The sequence below is a fragment of the Chaetodon trifascialis genome, chromosome 2, assembly GCF_039877785.1.
Source record: "Chaetodon trifascialis isolate fChaTrf1 chromosome 2, fChaTrf1.hap1, whole genome shotgun sequence".
Classification (NCBI taxonomy): domain Eukaryota; kingdom Metazoa; phylum Chordata; class Actinopteri; order Chaetodontiformes; family Chaetodontidae; genus Chaetodon; species Chaetodon trifascialis.
The window spans coordinates 26711292-26734662 of NC_092057.1; the positions used below are offsets into that span (position 1 = coordinate 26711292).

At 43.7% G+C, this 23371-nt stretch overlaps 1 protein-coding gene across 4 annotated transcripts in view; it reads left to right on the top strand.

The window, feature by feature from the left end:
- The window catches only part of sh3pxd2aa (SH3 and PX domains 2Aa), a 99930-nt gene that overhangs the window by 61810 nt on the left and 14749 nt on the right, over positions 1-23371 (top strand). For all 4 annotated transcript variants that reach the window (XM_070986709.1, XM_070986720.1, XM_070986731.1 and 1 more), the window contains 2 exons: positions 5890-6018; positions 20582-20695. In XM_070986709.1, coding sequence (XP_070842810.1) covers positions 5890-6018; positions 20582-20695 — 243 coding nt within the window. The remainder of the gene's footprint in view (positions 1-5889; positions 6019-20581; positions 20696-23371) is intronic.

The window sequence follows — 23371 nt, forward strand, 5'->3', positions numbered from 1 at the left end:
CTGTGCTCGTGTGAGAGTGACATGCCAGCTGCATCCCGTTTGGTTTTATAGTTTATTTCCTTTCACAATTCAGCTCTCTCTCTCATCTGCTTTGCATGTGCTGCCATCTTCCTCTCCTTCCACCCATCTGCTCAAACTCAGTCTCTCCTTTTCTGCAGTCTGTCCATCCATCTCTGCAGACCTCTTTAGCCAATGCAACCGCTGGGCGCAGTGCCAGAGGGCCAGAGCATGGACCTTAGATCTGCATGTGGCAAAGCGTCTTAGACTGAATGAGGTGTCAAGTCTGGTTCTTTACATTTGTCTGCAACGTGGTTGTAGATCACTGCCTGTGACCTCATTCAACTTTGGGTGCACAGTATGGGAATGATGTGTTGAGAGAAAAGAAATGGAGTTGAAATTGTGTCTATTGTAAATAAACATCCGGGAGAAGAACATTTTTTCCTGCAGATGTAAACATTTGTGACAGAAATACAATTACATTTTTCTCCATCTGGTGAACATTCTCGAGACATTTAACTGTAATTGAGGCGTTGCTGGGGAAAGACACATACATGTTGTTTCCTTCCATCAGTGTGTCAGTGCGAGTTAGGAACAACAAAGACAAACCCCCTTTGAACAGACTAAGGCAGGCAAAAAACGACCATATTTCTTGTGGGCACAAAGTGTACAGAAGTTGGAGAAAACCACTCTCCCCTAATTTCAGCAACAAATCTCGTGCAATAAAAGTATTGAAATATTGAACGCAGAATGTAACAGGTCTTTACGAATCACGGCATTTCTCAACAAGGCGTGGTTGCCATTACAACAGCATAAAGCTTTTAAATAGCTGGATCTGCGCTGCTTTATTACCTCAGGCTGACTTTGATTGCTCCCTGCACGTAGGCTGCTTATGTTCTCCGCAATATGTTCCTTTTCTTTATTTTGCCTCCAAGGAGAAAGCTAAAGAAAGACAGAGATGAATGCCCAGCCTCACCCAGTGGGGAAGTCAGGTTATGAGCAATCCCTGGTGTTTGCTGCCTGTTTATTTGACTGGCAACTTGTAGAGATGCTTAATTATGTTTTAAGCACTGCACAAAGGCTTAAGCCTTCCAGGCTTCTTAAATGCATGAGTGCCCTGTGACCTGTTTCATTCCCATAAAAATATTACAAGGCCATTGTGAAGATATCGTATTTAGGTGTGAGATGCGCAGTAAACACTGCACTTGATCTTCGTGATGATTGGTTCTAGACGAGGGAGGTGTACTCTCAGATCTTTAAGGACAGTGGCATGTATTGATCAGGAGAGGTACAGCTTAACTCTTACAATATAAGTCATGTTCAAGGTCTTATCCCATTTCCAAAATGACGAAGGAGCTGACAGCGCAGAATTCATGGTCTTGGATGCAGGCGTAAGTGGGAAGATGGAGAGATTTGCTGACAAAGTGTGATACTTTTCTTGTCAGGCGCAGTAATTAGCCAGCGCTCGTGTTTTTGCTTATCAGAAACTGATTTCTCTATAGAGTCATTGCTTATGTGCCTTTTGCCTTTATGATGTTATTTTTTTATATAGCCTCTTCCATCTCTCTTTGCCAGAATGTGTCTGAGAGGAGTCAGCCGCTGGCCAGGTGCTGGCAAGCCAACCACCGAGCCAACTCGGCAGGATCTCTGGCTGTCACCTGTCCGCTGCGTATTCTCTGTTCGTGTGATCCAATCTTAGTGTCACAAAAGCAGCTTGCAGAGGGCTCTCTGATCAACCTGCTGCTCTAAATGGAGGTCCAAGGTGTTTTGAGAAATCGCTGCGGGTCACCTGTGTTATTGGAGTTGTTCCTTTCATTTGTAAGGCTGGTGGCAGCGGTTTGCCAGGGATGCTTTCTCTCTCATTTCAAACATACAGCAGAGTGATGATGACATGCATTCGCTGCTGAGGTTTGACTGAACTTTGAGTCAGTATAATGCAGCACAGGTGCAAATGTATGATCTTTGTGGAGTCTTTTGATGAACATGGAGTTTCATTTCCAAAAGAGAAATCTCACACATAAAAAAATCATCCTGACCTCCCCAGGTATTATATTCTTTAAGGCAATACTGCGCTGCAGGATATATGCCATTGTTGAGTGCCGATGCAGTTCAGTTTAGGGTGCTTTGCTTATGCAGGTGCATACACACATTCATGTTTGACACCTAAGACAAAAAGTAGGGTTGTCCCGATCCGATCACGTGATCCAAAATCGGGGCCGATCACGTGACTGCAGACTCGATCGGATCGGACGTTCTGTCCCGATCAGGTATTGGATAAATAATATATATACATATGTATATTTATTGTTATTTTAATCACATTTACAATATATGGTATAGTGATTACAAATAAATGAGAATAAAATAGTATTTATTAACTACCAACGTTTACAGGCTGGATCTGTGTCTGTGACAGACGCCACTGAACAGCGCATGCACGGAACACGGCAGCACGCAGCACTTTGTTTTGAAGCTCGGGATCTCGAGAGGTGGGAAGGACAAAGCTGCTTTGAACACCACAAACTTGATACAACACCTCAATCCACTGCACTGCAGCTTACAATACACTACACTGAGAATACGAGTTAGGAGTGCAGTTCCAAAAAGCACAATTCTGGCCTTAGGCTACTTGATAAAAGTCACTTTTATTTGCTCATTTGTTGATATTTGATATTTTGATTGTTGATATTTTGATGCCTATTTTAAGTTAAGCAGCTATTTGTTTTAATATTAGATTATTGAGTCTTTATACCATGGTCTGGGTGAATACTTGATTCTGATTGGCTGCAGGGTGTCCGTTAAAAAGTGTTGTGGACAGCTATAAAAAAGTTCCGGTCACATAGCGTGATTGTTCTAAATTATTGCGCTGGCTCAAACGCTAGTTGGTAACCGTGGCAACAGAAACTCAGAACATACGTTGTTTCACAGTTTATTTATCACAACGGCAAGACAGTAGAGGACACACACGAGCGGTAAGAGGTGCTTTGGTTTGTATCACGTAACATAACGTTAAGCCGTTATCTCACTTCCCTCCACTGATTAGGCCTAATATAACAGCTGCGGCCGACCGAGCTGCAGGTTCTGTGGCCAGAGCCGGTTACCTTGGCAACGAGTCACACGAGAGATATTAAATAGTCCAATCAGCCGCTTCTTGTGAAACACTTACGATTTTAATGGTACAAAACAACATTAACGTGTTAATAATTGATTTAATATTTATTTCTTTCGTAAGTGACCATGGTATAAGCGGGATAATGCCCTTCGAGGTGTCCATTATCAGAAATGAAAGCGGAGTATCGGATAGGGACTCGGTATCGGCAGATACTCAAAATCAAATGACTCGGACTCGGACTCGGGGGCAAAAAAACGTGATCGGGACATCCCTAACAAAAAGTAGTGCTAGCTTTTTTAAAGGCCACTTCATCATTATTTGTAATTTTTTCTCAGAGTTAGATGAAAAGACCATTCCTACCAACACCTCTAAAGTGAAATAAAGACTCTTTCTTGACCAACAATAGTTTTTCTGGACAGCGTCTCTCCCTGTAGTTTGACCGTGATGGTACCTAGACTCCAGGAGTCCTGTTTCCTGGCACCCAGCTGTTGTTTGCCAGGAAATAGTTACGGCATATTGCGTTGGTAACATGTTAACTACTGAGCTTTAGATTTGCTTGTAGGTATGTTTGTTCATTTTGTAAAGAGCCAGTCTTGCCATGCCTTCAGTCTTAACACTAATCTCGGCTAATCACCTCCTGGTTTTAGCTCTGTATTGATCTTCTTCACTGACTTGCAAAAAGAACACAAATGTATCTCCTCAAAATGTTGAACTATTCCTTTAATTAGTTGTTTAAATTACAGGTAAAGTCAATTGATCAATAGGTTATTTGCAGGCACGTGACGTTAAATTCAGATGGAGGGCAGGAAGTGAAAAATCAATGGACGGTATGGAGGACATGGAGGACAGCTCTTACTTACTACTAAACTTTAGTTTAGATGACATTACAAGAGAAAGGTATAAACAGAAAATGTTGGATGTGACCCTTAATTTATGAAGAGGAGCAATTTTACAACTAAACTGAAAGTTTTGGTGCTACTAAGGCAGTAGATATAACAACTACCTGCTTGTTCCGCTCTAGAAAACACATGAAAGCAGACGAAAGTATGGAGGCATACAATTTTCTTGTTAGCGGTTGCGTCCACGACCTCTGTACCAAAGTGTTTTTTCAATGGTACGTGCCTTATTTCCCTGTGGATTAATTGAGTAACAAACTTTCAGAGCGATGTGACAACATGTGCAAACAAGCCATTGATCCACACAGTTATTTTCCTTTTTCCAGAGATAATCGAGTAATTCTGTCCTTTAGACCCCCCAAAATCATTAAAAAATGCATGATGTATGTAGTGGGACACTTCATGAGACAATGTCACATTGAAGTCACTGTCAGTGCCTTCAGTTTTGGCTACCAAGGAGGATGCTTCAGGTCCTTTGAGTGAACCACGAGCTGTAAGCAGATGATACAGATGTTAAAATGAGAACAAATCTTTTATCTTTAAAACTCTTGAAAAGCTTTTGTGTGGAGGCTGTGTGAAGTTAGTCCTGCTGATAATGTAACTAACTCCCTAACCATCTTTAAACTGCCTAACCTGAACCATACCTTAACTTATACTTAACTTACGCAGTGCCTTGACTGCAGCTGTCCTGCACTAATGTTGGAAGAATAATTAATCTCAAAAATGTTCAGGAACATCATCAGTGAATCATTAAAATCTGTATCTGTTTCATGAGTGGGCTGCATTCATTTGATGCTTTGTTCTAATGAGCTTGGGTCACATTGTATGTGCCATGTTTGGAGTCATGGAGTGGATTCACACTTAACAAATTGTAGACAGATATGAATATATGCTTTTAGTCATAAATAAATAACTTCCACAGTGTTTTCAGGGCACACAGCATCCGTCTAAATGTTTTCACTGTATAAATGTCAGTGGCACACATACTGAGACACTTAAAGAACAGAACAACCAGGTTGTGAAGTGTAATCTGCTGAAAGGTCCCTCTCAATCTGTGTGTGTTATCTCTCTGTGGCCAAACAAGCAAATAAGCATGTCAGCAAAGGTCGGACACGCAGCACGTGAAGTCCGTAACAGAAATCGCGGCTGGCAGTGAAAAGGTTAAACATCAGAGAGGAGAGAGAGAAAACACAGTGGCCTAACCCCAACTGAAATGCTTTCTTCTTTTGTTTCACATAAACATGGACCCAGCCTCCTTCCCTGTTTCCCTCTCTCTCTCTTTCTCTCTACTCCACTCATATGTTTCTATTTAAGGCCAGCAGTGCCGACTACCATGATTGGTGTGTTCACCCCCCTCCCGACTCGCTGTCCAACGGCTGGCTCCCAAAGGCAGTGGAGGGGAGGCCTTTCCTCTCAACCGCACTGTTGATTTTCCACAGGGAAACTTCACCATTCTTCCACTCATTCGCTCCCCAGTCTTCCCCGCCAACCACTAGCAGCTCCTCTATTTCTCCTTTTTCTTCTGACTTCTCTCTGTCTTTCTCTCTGGATCTGAAAGTTTGGCTCAGGTCATGGATCCACGTTAGGTGTGAGATGCAGCCCCTGCAAACGTTTTCATCCCGCTCCCTCCTTTTGTTTTGATTCCTTCCAATGCGCCTCAGTCCTTCGCTGTGGGCTGGGGGTCGACTCAGCTATATGGCCAGACGTTTGGGACTATGCAGCCAAGTCGCGAGCTTGCGTTCTGATTGGTCAGGGCGGCAGGGAGCAGGAGTTGGCCGATGGCGGCGTACCGGGTGCACAGCGGCAGCAGTGTAGTTGGTTGCAGCGGTCGTTCGCGGGGTGCCACAGCGGGCAGGTGGCTGACAGCCTGTTTCTTCCCCTCAGGGATTGACAGCTCGGAGCCCATGGTGCTGGAGCAGTACGTGGCCGTGGCCAACTATGAAAGGCAGGAGAACTCGGAGATCAACCTGAAGGCCGGCGAGACGGTGGACGTGATTGAGAAGAGCGAAAGTGGTGAGTGGATTCTTCTTTTGTTTATGAACTCTGACAACCATCCGCACTGTAAGATCCATAACATTATTATCAACATATGTTGTTTGAAAAAGTAGCGTAAAGATTTGGCTTTGTCGCAACTGGCATGGTCTTAGAACTGCCTGACATTTGGTTTGTTTCTTTCTGTTTGTATTTTCCTCTCTCTGAGTACACATAAACATACTCCTCACATCCACAGAGGTATGCTCACTCAGCACCTCTGTCTCCCGTTTCTCTCCCTCCTTTTCTAACCCCTTTGTCCACAAGAGTCCCCCACTCCAGCCTCCCTCCCACTCTTCTGCTCTCCCCCTTTCTCCCAATCTCCTAATCTCCTAGCTGGGGCTTGGCACCACCTGGAGGTGCTGTTTGGCTGGCAGCGGTCAGCGTGTGTTTGTGGTGGAGGCGGGGTTAGGCAGTGTTGTGGCTGGGGGCCAGTCTCTTGCCTTTTGCAGCAACAATGTCGGTAAATTCAGGAGCAACTGTTCCGCTTAGTCAAAGGGGGATTTGAGATATTTGATTGGTTACTTTCTGTTTTGGAGCCAGGCTGCAGACGGTGTCATGTCAACATTGGTGTAGATAAAGTAACATCCAGTTTGTATGCAGTGAACTACAGTGACAATATTTAACTAATGGTGCTGATCAACTGACCACTGATAGAATTACATCATCGAATGATGCAGCACACTTCACCTTGCCTCACCTCCTGTGGAAATTCTGTTTAGCAATCCCAGAGCTGGATCTCATTTTCCGTGCAAGCAGCCACTGACAGCCAGCAGCTTGCACAACTCAAGAGAGAGCTTGGCACAAATAATCCTGTCATTCCCTGCACTGTTATCTATACACTTATTACACTCATTCTCTTTGAGATATCTTGCTGGCACATCTTCGAACAGTTACGTGCCTTAATGAGTCGATTTTAGTGTTGAATCAGCTTATGATTCAAATAGCATTTCCAATTTGTCCCGTCAGCATAAATGAAATTACTGTTAAATGAAGTTTTGACAGAGTAAAGAAGCTGCATGGGAAATTATTTCTTTTGTGATGTGGCTGTTGGTCAGACTTGTACTCAAGGAAGTCAATGTCTTCTGGAGACTGACTTCAAGGATGTGGACGTCTTCCTTTCAGCTTTGTTTGTGAGGTTTTGAAGTGCCAAGTGTTCCTGTTAACTCTTGACTTCGGGCGAAGCTAATTTTTCTCATGCAACTTAGTTGACCAGCAACTCTTTGGGGTTAGGTACATGCATCATTGAATGTTTTGTTTGATTCATATTCAGAAGTGTTCCACAGCTACAAGGTAGTTTTCTTTGGTGATCCCATTTCTGAATATCTGGCCTGACAGCATCTGCTCACCAGACCAGTTTGAAAGCTCAATTCTGAATGTTAACATTTAACGCTGATCGAAGCACTTACAGCAATACGAGCAACTTCTGAACTCAGAGGAACTCTCGTCCAAGAGCTGGATATGTGTGATGTCGTCATTTACTGGGCCAAAGAAGTGGAGTAACAGCCATGTTGACGATGATGATGACATCACTGGGAGGCTATGCCAAGACAAACACATCTGAGAGCTCATATAGTATCCCAAAGCCCCCTTCCCGCTTTCCAGGTTTTACTGCAGCCTCCTGGTGCCTCCAAACACAGCTGAAATCCATATTTTACCTGCTTTTCTCTTCAAATGCTGATTTTCTTGCCTCTACATATTGAGCGCAGATGGTATCATGCATTAATATGCTGTTCCTCATTCCAATACAGAATATTTCAACCAGTTTTTAAGTGTCTGCAGGCTTGACCTGATATAATTATGGGTTCAACTCTGGAGTCGGATGTTGTTGTTTTTGTCCCGTGAGAAGTTATTGCCCTTGCAAATCGGGACCCAGCTGTTTCACTGTACTGTGTCAAGAAGACCCATTGTCATAGAAAACTAGTTAAATCATAAGCTGTGTGTATGACAGGAGATTGGTGTGTATGTGGATTAGTTTGCATGGGTGATTAATGGTTATTCCCCTGTGTGTGTGAATTCTGTGTCTATGTATTCCTGCCTATCCTGCCTATAAGTGAGATTTATGAAGCACTGAGGGGGTGGGGGTAGCACAGGCCGGAATTGTCCCAGAGAGAGGAGTAGAGGCCTCATCTGAGCCACTGTCCTGGTTTTCTGCCTCTGGTTTCTCCTCGGACATGGGAACCATAGAGCGTCTGGAGAGAGGAATGTCCCAGCTGGAGAAAATAAATCTGCATATGTGACCAGTTAAATTATATGGTGTGTTGGACTCAGAGGAGGCAGTGATGGGAAGGAGACAGAGAGGAAAGGTCAGTGTGTTTTAAAAGCCACGGACCTGTGTCAGATAGTACTTGAGGTAAATTCCTCTTGGGAAAGCAGATGGGGCACATGGAGCAGTACAATTAGTAATGGGTTAAAATGCAAGTTTTTAAAGGTGTATTTAGTTTTCGCTTCAGTGACTCCCAGTTTACCTGATCAGTGGACCATGGTCAATCTTGTGCATTATGCAGAACAAGCAGTTATTTTCAGATAAAGACAAGACAAAGGAGTCTACAGCTGTGCTAAAGGCTCTGTGAAACTGTACTCAGGCACAGCAGCTCTTTAAGCTGAATGTTAACATAAGGAAACATACGTAACATGCTCACTATGACAATGGTGCTAGGCAGATATAATGTTGTAGCACATTAGCATGCTAATGTGAATGTGATGACATCATTTTTGGTGCATGCACCCTCGTGCTGGGGACACTGCAGTAGATCCTGGTCCAGTCTGGCAGAGGACCTCTAAATTCTCCTTTCTCCCTTCATTTTCTGTGAGCCCTCAACTGTTTGCTACCTAAGAAAAGCACAGACGCGCAACAAATACCTCATGTTGTGTAGAACACATGTCCTCATAAACAGTAGTCCTACAGATGTTTTCTTCTCCACTTTCTGATATCATCTCAGGGAATGAATTGTAATTTTAAGTGACTAGTCTTCCACACTGTGACCACAGTGACAGAGGGGGGAATATATGTGGAGAAAAATACCTTTTTTTCCCCTGTTTCATCAGCCGAGACTAATGGATCTGCCAGGAGGACCTTGACGCTAAACTGCAAACAGGATCCTTTGGGTTAGTGTACGGCCCAAGCCACAATGCCAGCCGGAGAAGCCATTTGCCCAAATATCTTGGCCCTCCTTGCCAAGTTTCAGTTTCAGGGGCATTTTGTCATAGTTGATTTAATGAGATTAGCCAGACTTGCTTACCTCTCTGTGGACTTGACCCTACCCCTCACATAGACCTGTGACCTCCTGTTGTGTTGCCAGACAATACTAATCCTGTACTTTGTAAAATGATAAGAGTTATATTTATGTAGACCTCCATCATTAATTTCTATATGGAAATATTAAAGACATCTCCCATGTTATGTGGCATTGCTTGTCAGCAGGTACAGTGCTGTTTTTCGGGAGAATCAATGCCAGAAGTTTTGGCAGCATTTTCCCACCACACCTTCCCCCGTGCCCAGGAGATGTAGTGAGGTTGGCAGCACTCAGTCTAACCCAGAATGTCTTTCCAATAGTTTGTCCTCAGTGCTTTGCTTAGTCTGGCTTGAGACTATTGCTTGTGTGGATCAATTTTATGAGGAGAAAGCCCTGAGCTAAAATTTATAGTCAGAACCTCACATTGCATTGCATTCATTTGCACCACAAGCTCTATTTATCTAAGAGATAATGACAGTATTTGTGTGCTTTAGTGGCTTGAAAATATCAAGAAATTCACCCGAATGAGAGCACTGATGAATTCAGTTACCAGTACATATATTGGACTGTCTGCACCTTGGCGCTCAGCTCTACCCCAAAAATGTGGTCCAAAAGCTTACACAGGAACCTGGTTTTGATGTTTGGGGAAAGGAGCTCATTATTATTGCCCTGAATATGATAATTCACTAACAATGCACATCATAAGTCAACAGCCAAAACAAGAAGCAACCATTTTCAATTTAAAATGGAATGAAGCACCACTAGTCCAACTAATTGTTTCAGAAGTACCAGTATCCCCATTGAGACTACAACAAAGATACAATAGACATCCGATAATGTTGCCTAAAGATATGAATGACACATCTTTGGTTCATGGAACCATTGTAAAATAAAGCTTTTTTAACTGCAGAATGAATTCTAATCTCAAGTACCATAAAAATGATCAAAGTGTGCCAAAAATGTGAAATGATGCAATTTCCCTTTTAAAGCCTCCTCTGGAGGGAGCTTTAAAAGATTTTGCAGTGAAGCTAGCTTGACATACCCTTTGCCTTAGGCTGTCAAATGTAGCCTATGCCTTTAATCAAGGTGTACTAAGGGCTAGCTTAAAGGATGTTCTGGATCAGAGAATGCTGTTTTGGACAGAGATCACATGGGAGGCTGGAGGCGAGCTTTAGCATTGCCTCCTGGCTATAAAACAGACAGACAGACAGACAGACAGACAGACAGCCAGCATTAATCAGGGTGGTACGTCTTGAGTCAAGAGATGGCCTTAGTCTCATTTTCACAACACCCTAGCTTAGCTGTGTTAGCTAGCCTCACCCTCAGGCAGTAAAAAAGTGTTAAACTGCTTCTGTCACTTCATTCTTAGAGCTCAGACAATCTGGGGATATCGGAGGCTCAGAGGAGACTACATAAAGCTGACGAAGGAGCCACCTTTACAGACTCAGGTTCAAAACAGCATGTCTCAATATGTCTGTCGTCTTTAATGAGCATGATGATAGTGTTAGCACAGACGGAGGGATGGGGGAGGATATTTTAGCTAGAGGGTGGTATGGCACATGCTAGCACACATCACACACCATATGGAGGATTAATACAGAGGTTTAGCATGACCCCACTGAGCGTGATGTTTAGTCACCACTGGTTATTGAACGCCCCACCGCTGGCTATCCCCTTTCACTTGTAACAAGTCTGGCTCAGTAACAAGACCCCTGCATTTTATGAAAACTTCAGCCAGGTAACATGAGCTTCAAACTGGGATGTAATTCCTCCATCTTGCAGTGTCAATAAAGACCAGAACCTTGAAAGTGGCTCTGACTTTCTAGGAAGAAACAGCACAGACGGGGTTGGGTGGCCCCCATATATACTATTTTTAACTTGGAGACAAGCTTTGAAGTCTTTTTAAGTGGTGCTCGATCCAAACATCCAATATTTTAAATATAAAATACTCACCCCCTATAGGTTTGAGAGGAAGTTGTAAAAAGTTTGCAGTTTTGTTCAGTTTTCACAGCAGAAAAAAGCAGGAAAAGGTTTCGGTCTATTCAGACTTGTCATAGAGTGGGTGGAGGTATATTCCCCATTGTAAGGTGACATTTAAAAGTTATCTTGATAACCTTAACATTCATCAAAAGAGGAGGAAACATGAGAGTCCCTTGGGTAACTTGACCATACTATTCTTAAGGTTCCTCATTTTCATATCTTTATGTATTCATTTTGCTGAGCAACCAAACAACTCAACAAAACAATAAATGTGCATTAACCCGGACTATCCAATCCCAGCCACCCCAACTCCTGCCTGGGATGTAAGAGAAAAGTTTAAAAAATCTATCTTTAATGCACATTGATGGATCAAAGTTGTGTTAAGGAAGAACTGTTGTTATTAAGTATTTTTCCTTGCAGCTTGACATTTTAGCCATTGTTTCAGTGTCAGCGTTTGTTCAGATATTCAGTATTGGCCATTAATTTTGTTGGCACTTTATAACTGCAGTATTTAAACTCTTCATCTAAAAATCAGATTGTCAGATTTTGCGTGTGAACTTTGGATTTGCATCAATCCTGAATGGTAAATGACTGTTAAAGAGTACAGTGACCAAGAGCCTTAGGGACCAGGCTATGAACAAGTTTACTCCAGGATCAGGAACAAACCATATTGGAGTTCCTAAATTGATCCAAAATTGACTCAAAACCCAAAAGCAAATGTATTTTAATCGCTATAAATGTTATTCTAGAATTCTCCAAAGTGTAGTGTTTGTCTTCAGCTTGCCTTTGGCAGCGCAGGAAACATAGTTTCCGGCTCAGTGATTGAATGTTTCTTACATAAATGCTCAATGAATAGATACATGTCATTGCTGGAGATAATGTTTCGCACGGTTTCAGTCACTTCACCGGCATTTTATCACCATCAGCATAGCCACTGGATGGATCATTTTTAAAATGATGACGATGAGGTCAGAACGGCGTTCTTCCAGTTTAATCCCATTAATGAAGCCAGTGTAGACCATGTTAAAGCTAATGCTGTGGCTGATTTCACAGCTGGTTTTAGGCAGCAACAATTCTTGTACTGCTATTTTAGGCATATTCTTTGAATCCCTGCTTCTGCTTACTCTGCAGAAAGATAAGCAGGCAATTCAATACGTTGCCTTGAAAAGAGGCAGTGCGTTCCAGCGCTCCCTGCTCTCCAGGGGATCTGTTCCTAATTAGAGGCTGAGAGGAGAAAACAAGAATGACAGACCCACCCCCCCACCCCCCCACCGAACATTGCATTTTTAACAGACATGATTGTTAAAACCATTCTGACGATTCCACAATGAGAACTGAAAGGAAAGTGTGTGGTGTTGTTCTTGTATGAGGAATTAGCGTGGAACAGTACAGCTTTGAAGCCTCAGCCAAACATCTGCTGGCTCTCCCTCTTTTGTCTCTTTTCTGTCACTCTCTCTCCCCTTCGCTCATTTTCTCTCTTTCCCACCTCTGACTCTGCCACCTCGTGTCTTTTTTTCATTGCCCTTAGTTTTTGAATCCTGCGTCACTTCATGCGTCTCCTCTGAACCTCTCCCACAGGGCTCAGGCCTGTGACAGTCAGTGATAAGATGGCTCTGCTCAGCTACTGTACCACTGTGTTCACCGTGACCTCCACTTTGCCTCTGCAGGAGAAAGCAGGCAATTACTGCCTGCCAAGACATGGTGTAGCTATAAACTCCAATTAGAGCTCAGTGCTGTAAAAAATGCCAATTCCAGGCCTTCCACTGTCTTACATATTCATATTTTGTGCTGTGTGTATAAATGTGGGAGACAGCAGGTGTTGCTGCATAACCTTTCTGAATATTAGTCATTAGCTGCTCAGCGCCTCATAAATTCTCCAGAACAGTTGGGTCTGTTATGTCAGACAAACTAGCAAGAATTTTCAATTGAAAACAAACAAAAAAAAACAACCTGATTGTTGAACCTGCTCTGTTTGAGTGTTTGCTTTAGGTAAAGAAGTAGGCTTGGTTCCACTTCACCAAGCACCTGGACAATAAAAAGACCTGACATCAAACGGGAAATGAGCACTCATGTTCTCATGCTATCGAACACCACGCATTACAGCTCAGGTTGAAGTCAAGAGGACTCAGAGCACTGGGAATGCTTTGCTCATCGATGTGACTGAACCAAACACACACAGAGTGGACCCAGGCACCAATAACAAGATATATGATTTCAAGCATCAGTCCACCCCTGCGTTCCACTGTATGTACAGATGGCTCTACAGCATGCACTTCATTACCTGAGCACCTTTTATTTGCCCTGTTCATTTTCACAGCTGCCACTGCTGCTTAGCCCACCACCTGGCTTTGACTCTTGTTTTTCCCCAGCAGGTCACGTATGTGTACATGTGCACTTATTTGTCATGTTTCAGAGGGAAACTGATGTGTTTCTGGTTTGATCTTAACTTCAGCCCACTCAAGGGTGCATTTAAGACTGTATTTGAAGCCACACTGAACTCCACAGTAGTCAAGATTATCACAGCAAATTTATTCTTCATCCATATGTTTGATGTTACAACAGTAACCTTTGGACAGTTCTTCATCTCCAAGACACACACATACACACACACACACACACACACACACACACACAAACACACACATATATACACTGTAGTTTCATCATTTCCCCATATGTTTCCACATGCGAAATAAGAGAATGAAAAGTAAAATACATTGTTATCAGTTCCTAGCGGCTGTTCATTACATCCTTCAGAGTGATTGGCGATTTTGTTCTTGTTTTTAGCAGGTTTGTGGAACTAACAGTGCAACGTTTGTCCTGAGGCTGTGCAGCAGTGTTTTATCATAGTAAATTTAAAGGATGTATCACCTTGGGAGCATGAATGTGTTCTGTGAAGTTCAGGGCAATGTGCCTGTCGGACGAGGAGGTGAAACAATGAGAATAATAGGAAAGCTCACAGAGGCTCCAAAATGGAAATGACTGATGCTCTATGAGTCATGAATGTGCTCAGAAAATGCAAATGACCTTCTGCTTGTTGGATTTGGCCTCATGGTGGTCCTTCAGGAAAAGTCCCAGTTTCAACAAAAACAACAAGATTCACCACTGCGGACTGTGAATACCCACGTCTGATGATGCAACAAACCAAGCGACCATTACCAGGTGCTCAAACTTGAGGATTTTGTTGGCTGGGGCATGTTGCTTCATCTCCTACCCCCACACCTGGGAGGAAGGGGCTGTTTTTGTTTTTTTCAATTTTGTTTCATGAAGAAATTGGCCAAGCGTGTGGAGCTGACAAAATATCTAGGGTTTGAACTTTTCTCTTGAGCTTGTTTTTTCCGTTTCACCATAAATACGTTAGAGGAGATGTTGTCCAAAAGGGTGCACTTATCCTCATTTGAACCCCTCTCTACGATGACAGACTGTTCCACGAACAGCTGTACATACTTTTGGCTTTAGGACTCATCATATGACACATGTCATAATGTCCTTTGGGTGAAGCGTACACCTGCCATAAGGCATTGGAACAAAGGGACAAAAAACATCAAATCAGTTACCGTTCATAGTCAGTTCTCTTTGCAAGAGAGCATATTTGTCCTTACTGTAATTCAGCCCACCACACCCTCACTGAGCGTCACTGGTCAGTGTATGCATGATTCTACACACACACTATGTGGAGCCAAACTATGCATTGCTGTAATTGACTGAATAATTTTTCTCCATCTGGCTGCCAATCTTTGGCCCAGATCTCCTCCTGCGGGACAGATTTTCTATGAAAACCGTGATCTAACTAAAGGCTTCTCACACATGAGGGTCAGCCCACTTCTCTCAGGGCACATTCTGCCATGCTGCCAACTGGCTTTCACAGGGAGAGAGCGACTGCCTTCTATCTTTCTCGTTCGGTCTGTTATACCCACATCTGCAGCTCCATTTTGTTTCTCTCACCCTTTATCTCCAGTCTGTTGTGGCATCTGTGAGAGTAGGAGTGCACGTGTATATTTGAGGGAGTCCAGCACTGTTTCTGGTCCTCATTTAGCTGCTTTTACTGTGCCCACTTTCTGCAGAGCTGGATTTATAGGGAAACTGGGCCCTGTCAAAACCTTGCCTTACACTACCATGTGTGCACATGATGGAGTCTGAAGCTTGGTGTGTGTGACTGAGATAGAGAGGCTGCTTGACTGTGTCTGGCCTTTGGGATGTTTTGTTTTGGTGTGCATGTGTGAAGGAGACGGGAAACCAAGACATATCTGCCAGCCGAGCAATGGTCAAGTGATATTGTTCATTTTTCTTCACACGTGTGTCTGTCAGTGCTTACAATGGAAACAAATCATTTTCACGCAAATTATTTTATGCTGTGAACAATTTATGCAACTGGTCATACCAGTGTTCAGCTGTCATAATTTTCCTCTGAAAGCATGTGACTGCATAGCAGAGGCAACAGTTGGATGTTTTGGGAAATTGACTTTCTTGCCAAGTGTTACTTGAGAAAACTGACACCACTCTCGCTACATGTTTAGCAGGAGGCAGCAGCCGGTTAGCTTAGCTTAGCATGAAGACAATGAAGCACAGGGAAATGGCAAGCTTGGGTCATGTCCAAAGCTCACTAATAAACATCTTCTTTGTTGGATTATGTTACCTTTGCACAAAAGCCAGGATAGCTATTTCCAGCCTTTCTGCGCTATTAATGCTAAGCGAAGCTAACCAGCTGCTGGCTTCAGCTACATATTAATTGTGCAGACATGAGAGTGGTATCAGTGTTCTCATCTAACCCATGGCAGTACAGCTAATAAGAATGTTTCCCAAAATAATACTTCATATCACTAAATTCTTCATAGCTGAATAACAAATGGGATGTTTCCCCTGAAACACTTGAAATGGTTTCATAATGACCAAAGAGTCCTGCTGGCCAGCTAGATTTTAGTAGTAGTTACGAATTTGGGAATGATCTTTGATTCTGAAGTCACTTTTAATCAGCACTGCAGCGTAAGTGACCTGTGCAGTCTTCAGTCAAACTTAATGAAGTGGACCAGTTTTTATTATTTAGTGGTCTGGAGAAAGCCATTCATAATTTTAATCCCCCACAGTTGGACTTCTGCACTCCTCGTTATTCCGGCATCAATCAAAAATGTCTACAATGCCTTGATGTGGCCCATGCTGCAGCTGTGATTTCAACCAGCGTGATCTGTTGGGATCTCATCATTCCTGATTTTGGAGTATGATTAAGCTCATCTCCAAATTATGCGATCTTTGAACTTTCATCAGAAACATGCCCTCCTATCAGTGTGTTTCTCATCTTACTGAGGGCAGGCTGAGCTATGCAGCAGCTGGCGAACTCACACTTGCCACTATTGATGGCAAACAGTCACCTCAGTCCTCTATCAGCACAGGAGATTTATTATTCTGTTTTTCCACCGTGTGCCAGGTGGGCTAAAGGGAGGAAGAACTCCTGCATTTGTCTCTGTGCAGAACTACTGCTCTCCTCTGTACAGGTGGCTCCAATTCTTCTTGAGCTTTTTGAGTAGCTGCAATGAATCAGCCTATGAAAGCCCTAATGTGTTTCACATGCAGCAAGCTATTCTTACTGCTAGACGGACCTTTCACACTGCAGCAAAACAGAAAATAGATTAAAACCTTCAGGAATCAAAGCTCAGACTCTCCACTGAAGCATCCAAGGCTGCTTAATCAGTTCACGTGAGCACACGCACATGAAAATTTGCAGTTAAATTCATAATTAAAGCCATTGTCTGCTTCTCTGACCTTTGCTTAGCACAGTACTCCCCATCAGGAAAGTTTGACAGCCCCCTGTGACAGTTTTTAAGTGCTAGCACTGTGGCAGTGCTGTTCATTCACAGTGGGCTTCTTAAAGCAGGAGCTATGGTGTAAGATTTCATTTGCAAAGTAAAACTGTTGTGGTGTCATTACAGTTTAATTCAATACCATAAGCTCCATCTGTAATGGCCAGCCGGAGTCCTAAACTGATCCTGACGGGTCCAAAATTAATCACACTAACTTCTCAATCCAGACTGCACTGGAACATCTCTGCAGGAGCTGCAGCAGTGTGGAAGCAGTCAGTAGGCAGTCAGTAGGCAAGCAGGCAGGCAGGCAGGCAGGCAGGCAGGCAGGCAGGCAGGCAGGCAGGCAGGCAGGCAGGCAGGCAGGCAGGCAGGCAGGCAGGCAGACAGACAGGCAGTCAGGCAGGCAGCAGGCAGGCAGACAGGCAGTCAGTAGGCAGGCAGTCAGTAGGCAGGCAGGCAGGCAGGCAGGCAGGCAGGCAGGCAGGCAGGCAGGCAGGCAGGCAGGCAGGCAGGCAGGCAGGCACAGAGCATCCACAGAAAACCAGTGTGACTGTGAGGACGTTCAGGCTGGAGGAGCTACACTGCAGCTACTGTGTATTACCCCCATGTGTCTGTCAGTCCTGGGGTTGAATTAACTCCTCTATTGACTGTGAGACATGACCCGCTGTGGGGAAATTCAGGGGAGACAGTATTTCAGTATGATTTTATGTGTGAGCATGTGTGTGTGTTGTACGAAGGTGTTTTTATGCTGCCTATAAGCTGTCAAAGTCAGGGTGGCTCGGGCCTCACTGTGCTTAAACGGGTAGAGGGAGAGAGGAGGCCTCATGCGGGGGGCTGGCCAGGCTCCTCTGCTGTGGTCTGTTAAGTTTCAACCCAATAATATATTAATGCCCGTTAGTGTCGTTGTTGCAGTCTGACTTAAATGAAGCTCAGCACTGCTTTTCAAGGAGGAACAGTCAACTTTCTGCAGTGCTACTGTTTCAGCTGCAAATGCTGCTAAAATGTGTTCACATTACATGTAAGCAAACTGTAAAGGACCTGGAAAAAGAAAGTATTTTTCATTTGCACAGATCATGCAGATGGTAATGCTTTATAGTAACATACACATATTCACCATTAGCCAGCTGTTTCTCAGCATGCATATTAGTAGCATGTTGGCTCTTAACTACTCATCATAAAGCACTTATTAATACCTCATTCTGCACGACCATATTTTACAACTATAGACCATTAACTGAGAGTTTTTCTTCAATAACCTCCTAATTACTGCTTATCGACAGTAAGTAAGGAAGATGTACATCTGTACGACCCCCAGAATAAGGCATTAATAAGCGCTTTATAATGACTAATGAACACAAATGATAGAGTAGTATAAGTATTATTCATTCATTAATACAAATTGTTTCATTATTTACTTACTACCTACACATGTGGTCATTCATATAATAGCATGCTCATGCAGTCTGTGGTCCAATCCATCTCAGGTTCTCTGGTTAGTGATATACAGTTGCTTTTACTGCGGCTGCTTTGGACAGCACTAACACACCGTCCTCTTGTTAGCATTGCTGTTCCTTTCCCTATGATACAGCTGTATGTTACAGGCAGATTTTCCACATCATTCACAATACTGTATGTGTTAATGTGGTTGGTGTCTTGCCGGGTAATAAAAAAGGGCGTGGTGGGTTGATTCACCCAGGCTTCTCCAACCACATTAGAGAGCTGAGCCATATGGCTGTAAATACATTGGAGCAGCGATGACTTAATTGTTGGACTCCATTGGAGAAAGAAAAAAATGACTTTGTTGCCATTTTTGTTTGCCTTTTCTGTCTACCTCCACCCATTTCTCTGATTCTGTCACTTCTGCTGTGCATGCACATTCAAGCACACTTACATGCTCCGAGACCTTTAGACCAAAGGGTTGCCACTTTAAATCCTTGGGCTGCTGGTGAAATGTAGGGTGTTTGTTAGCGAACACAAAGCACACAACAGCTGCTGTTAGAAGTGCCCACAGGCAAGGCATTGAATCTCTTACTTTGGTGGAGCTGCAGTGTCCTCCCAAATATATTCTTGGAAATAGAAATATATGTCTTATTGCCTTTCCACTGTAAAAATGTACAACGCTGTGATCCATGACCTCATTCTTGCCTCACAGAGTCAGCTGTCTTGCAGCTTGTATTGTATATATTGGAAGAATGTGTCATGCAGTGATTTCCAGCCAGAAGCTGGAGCAACCTCAATAATGAGGTCACAGCTCCCCATTTTAAGACATGTCCAACTTATTCAGCACCATTGATGTGATCCCAAATGTTACAAAAGCAACATGCGTCACGCCGCCGTATTTCGTAAGCACAGCCGTCAGAATAAAAGGACACATGGCCGTTGTCAGAAAGTGATCGATGTGAATCGCTTGCCTCCCGATTCTTTTGGTTGTGGTTGCCGCCCAAAGGGACATGTGTTTTTGTAATTGTGTCAGCTTAGTGAATGCTGGAACAGAAAAGCATGCATGTGACCACAGACTTCTTATTAGCACTACTCAATGTATGATCTGTCTTCCACAACTTTGGTCAGGGTAGGGATGAAGTAAATAAAGTTGCATTCAAACGCAGAGCAGCAGTGTTATGTGACACCATGACATGGAATTGATTTGTCAGAGAAAACTCCCTCAAGACACAAGATTAGTCAGATTTGGGTAAGTGCACAAAGGATGTTCGAGGAAAATCTAGACAGCCTTGTAAGAGCCTTTGTTTAACAAAGCATGAACATGTCATTAATCAACAATGTTGCAAAGAATCCCAGTACATGATACACTGAATGTCTCTAATGGCATCAAGTCAAGATGCTGTGATGACTCAGTTGGTTAAAGTGCTGTATGCGCTGATAATACTTATTTTGTTTTATGACTAAATTCCTGCCAACCTAATGACATTCCCATCAGCCGTAGCTGTTCTGTGTGTTTAGTGCTAATGAGCACATGTTAGCGTGCTAACACACTGAACTAAGATTGTGAACATGGTAAATATGACACCTGGTAAACATTAGCATGTTAACACGTTTACTGTGAGCCTGTTGCCGTGTTGATATTAGCCTTTCAGTCAAAGCACCATGGTGCCTCAGTGCTGTTTAAATCTATGTTTCACTTCAAACTCCAGCACTTTCCTCCCTCCAGTATCTTTCTTCTCTTTCGATGTCTGGTTTAGGAATGATGAGTGCGTCCAAGTAGGTGAAACTTCCAGCTGCCACGAGTCCGCCTCAGATCTCTCTGTCAGGCTGATGCAGACATGCCCAATATATTAGATTAGTTTTACCACCCATACACAGGCTGAAATCTGCTGTAGTGCAAATATTGGCCCATGCACAGTCACAGTGCATTGTGCTACATTTGAGAGATGAGCAACCATGACGTGTAATTCCCATTGTTTGGTGTAAATCGCTCAGTGGGAACGATGCTCGCTGCTATCCTTCAGGCCTTGATGATTGTTAGCGGTACTGATATGTTCAATCTGTCTTGTTCCATCTGTCTATCTCTGTCTCCAGGCTGGTGGTTTGTCAGCACAGCAGAGGAGCAGGGCTGGGTGCCGGCCACATACCTGGACTCCCAGAATGTAACCAGAGACGATTTGGATCTGGGCACTTCCAGGACTGGAGAAGGTTAGCGCAGACACGCACACCAACACGACCTTATCCGATTCATAAAACACAGACAGACATAAACGTCATTCTGACCAACTCCTTGTTTGTGGAGCAAGCCAGGATTTGTCAGCAGTACTTTTTGGTGGGAGTTTTTCCTGTGCTCACATCTCAATCTAAGACTAACAGCAGCATACAGAAGTCAGCGCTAAACACACACGCATGCACACACACTTACAAACACAATTCCAGTCACACATTAGGAACCTTGAAGACCATAGTCGCAGCTCCATGGTGAAATGGTACCAGACCACAGCCAAAGGGTTTGCAATATTTTGGCACCGCAGAAAATTCCTTTCAACTCCCCCGGGAGGCTGCAACTCTTGCAGGAACCTCGTTTTGTTGTGACCCTTTCCTCCCTGATGTTTAGTCTGACTGCTGGGATGGAGCGTTTCATCACTGTGTGTTAAGCCTGCGTCTGCTTTCAGACCAGGGGAATCCAGTCGAGATAAATAAAGTGCAAACACACCACATGCATGCCTGGAGATGCAGGCAAAGCACACATGCACACACGTTGTCTGCAGCAGAGGGTGGTAATTAAACAGGGATGGTGCAATAGTTTAAGAGGCTGTAGAGAGCCAATGGATTATCTAACAAACATTTCCTGTCCCTCATTAAGACAAGCAAGCCTCCATGCTTCATTGAACTGTGCAAATTCTGCAAGACACACACACACACACACAAACACACACTGCTCGAATGATGACAGCTCCTGCACAGCTGCCACAGTCACTGTTATTTGCTGTTCTCCTTTGTTTCTTGGATTTTTTTCCCCTCTCACACGCTTTCTCACACACACACACACACACACACACACACACACACACACACACACACACACACACACACACACACACACACACACACACACACACACAGTAGACATCGTCTGTAATGGTGCGATCTCTTACAGTCCTGTATCTTAGATGTGAAACAGCTTCATGGATATGGGGCGTCGGTCGCCTGTGGATTAGATGTTTTTTTTTTTTTTTGATTTTCTATTTCTTTATCTTCCAAATATATTGAGATTTAATTTGGTGCTTTAAAGATTGATTAAAGAAAGAGTGATTAAAAAACTGCATTTCATTCAACACTTAACATTATTCTGCTGTATTGCAGCTGCGTCTTATTTTGGTAGCTTTGACCATTGTTTCTGTCATGATAATGTGGCTTTTCAAAAATTTGCTCACACTTCAATTTTTTCCTGTTTCTGCCTGAAATTAGCCAACCACTCTGAGCAATATCACATGTGGGAACAGCTACAGTGCAACATGCAGTAACAGCTATGGCAGATCGCCTTGTTTCTGTAGTATAGCAGCAGGCTCTCTTTGAGAAAGCCCCTAAAAACGTTAAGACATTCATTCATTCATCTGTAGGAGTTTTATGGCAGCAGACTAGATTTATTCAAGCAGGCCAAGCCTGCAGAGCCTGCTGACAGTGGGTCTGGGCTGGTCTCTCCACTGCTACTGTGGACATGACATCCTCTGTGTAACATAACCAAATGTCATCAAGTGATGTCAGTCAGCGTCGGTTTGAACATGTTTGAAGTCTGAAAATGACAAAAATCTCAGGGTGTGGTGTTCCACTGAAATGAGCTCACCAGACGTCTGAGGCCTGCTGCTCCTCTGTGTTTGACTCAAGGATCCATTAGCTGCTACTAACTCACCCGCATCTCTGAGACAACTTTTGTTCTGCTGCATTCTGGGTAATGCAGGCGCCAGGTTTTAACCAGGAAGAATGCGTGGAATCAAAAGGCGGCTCTGCTGTGCCCATTATGATCCTTTTCTTAACTCTCCCTTCGTGAGTCTGGCAGTTATGCTAAAAGAGAAAAACACTCGTTGAATTTGGGCTTTTTTTTGCGCTCAAGTGAATTTATGCAGGAAGTGTCTGAGTTCACAAGAGCACACACACTCCTTCCCCTCCACCCCCATCCTCTGTCAGTGGCCCCCATTTTCCCATTAGACCTGGTGTCTTTGTGTTTGCACACATCGTCACTTCGTATTTCTGATCTCCCTTTCCCGCTTCCTGTCGTCTCTTACATCTCATTATCTCTGCGTGGTCTGTAACCTAATTCCACTGACAGCTCGGCTCGCTGGAGAGGAACCGACAGGCTCAGCCCGGCCTCCGCTGAAATTACCTCGAAATAACATTTCCCTTTGTGCCTTCCCTTAGCTGATATTTCAATTAGGAGGTCAACAGGCTTAGGGTGGCGCTCGGTGGGATGGATGGAAGGCAGGGAGGAATCAAAAGGGAGAGGAAATGACAAGTAGCAGAAGCACACAAAGGGAGAGTGGGAGGATGTCGAGCAGAGGGTAAGATGGAGAGACAAGACGGTGAAGAGAGGACAGAGGATGGAGAAAGCGTGCAAGAGAGGAGGAATTAGATTACCACAGAAGACACGCAGACAAGTGCTGTTTCCGTCCATCCTCCCTTGCATTAATGTGTTTGCTCTTCATGTGGTCTCAGAAAGGGCACTGAGATAGGAAAATGACTCATCATGTTTTGAGTGCAGCTTTATCACACAGGCTTTGAACTAATAAGGAGTGTAAGAGGTCGAGAGTTCAGCAGACAACAGCTAGAGACGGTACAGCCCCCCGAGAGACTGCATGTAGTCAGCTAGCAGTTTATATCAGTGTC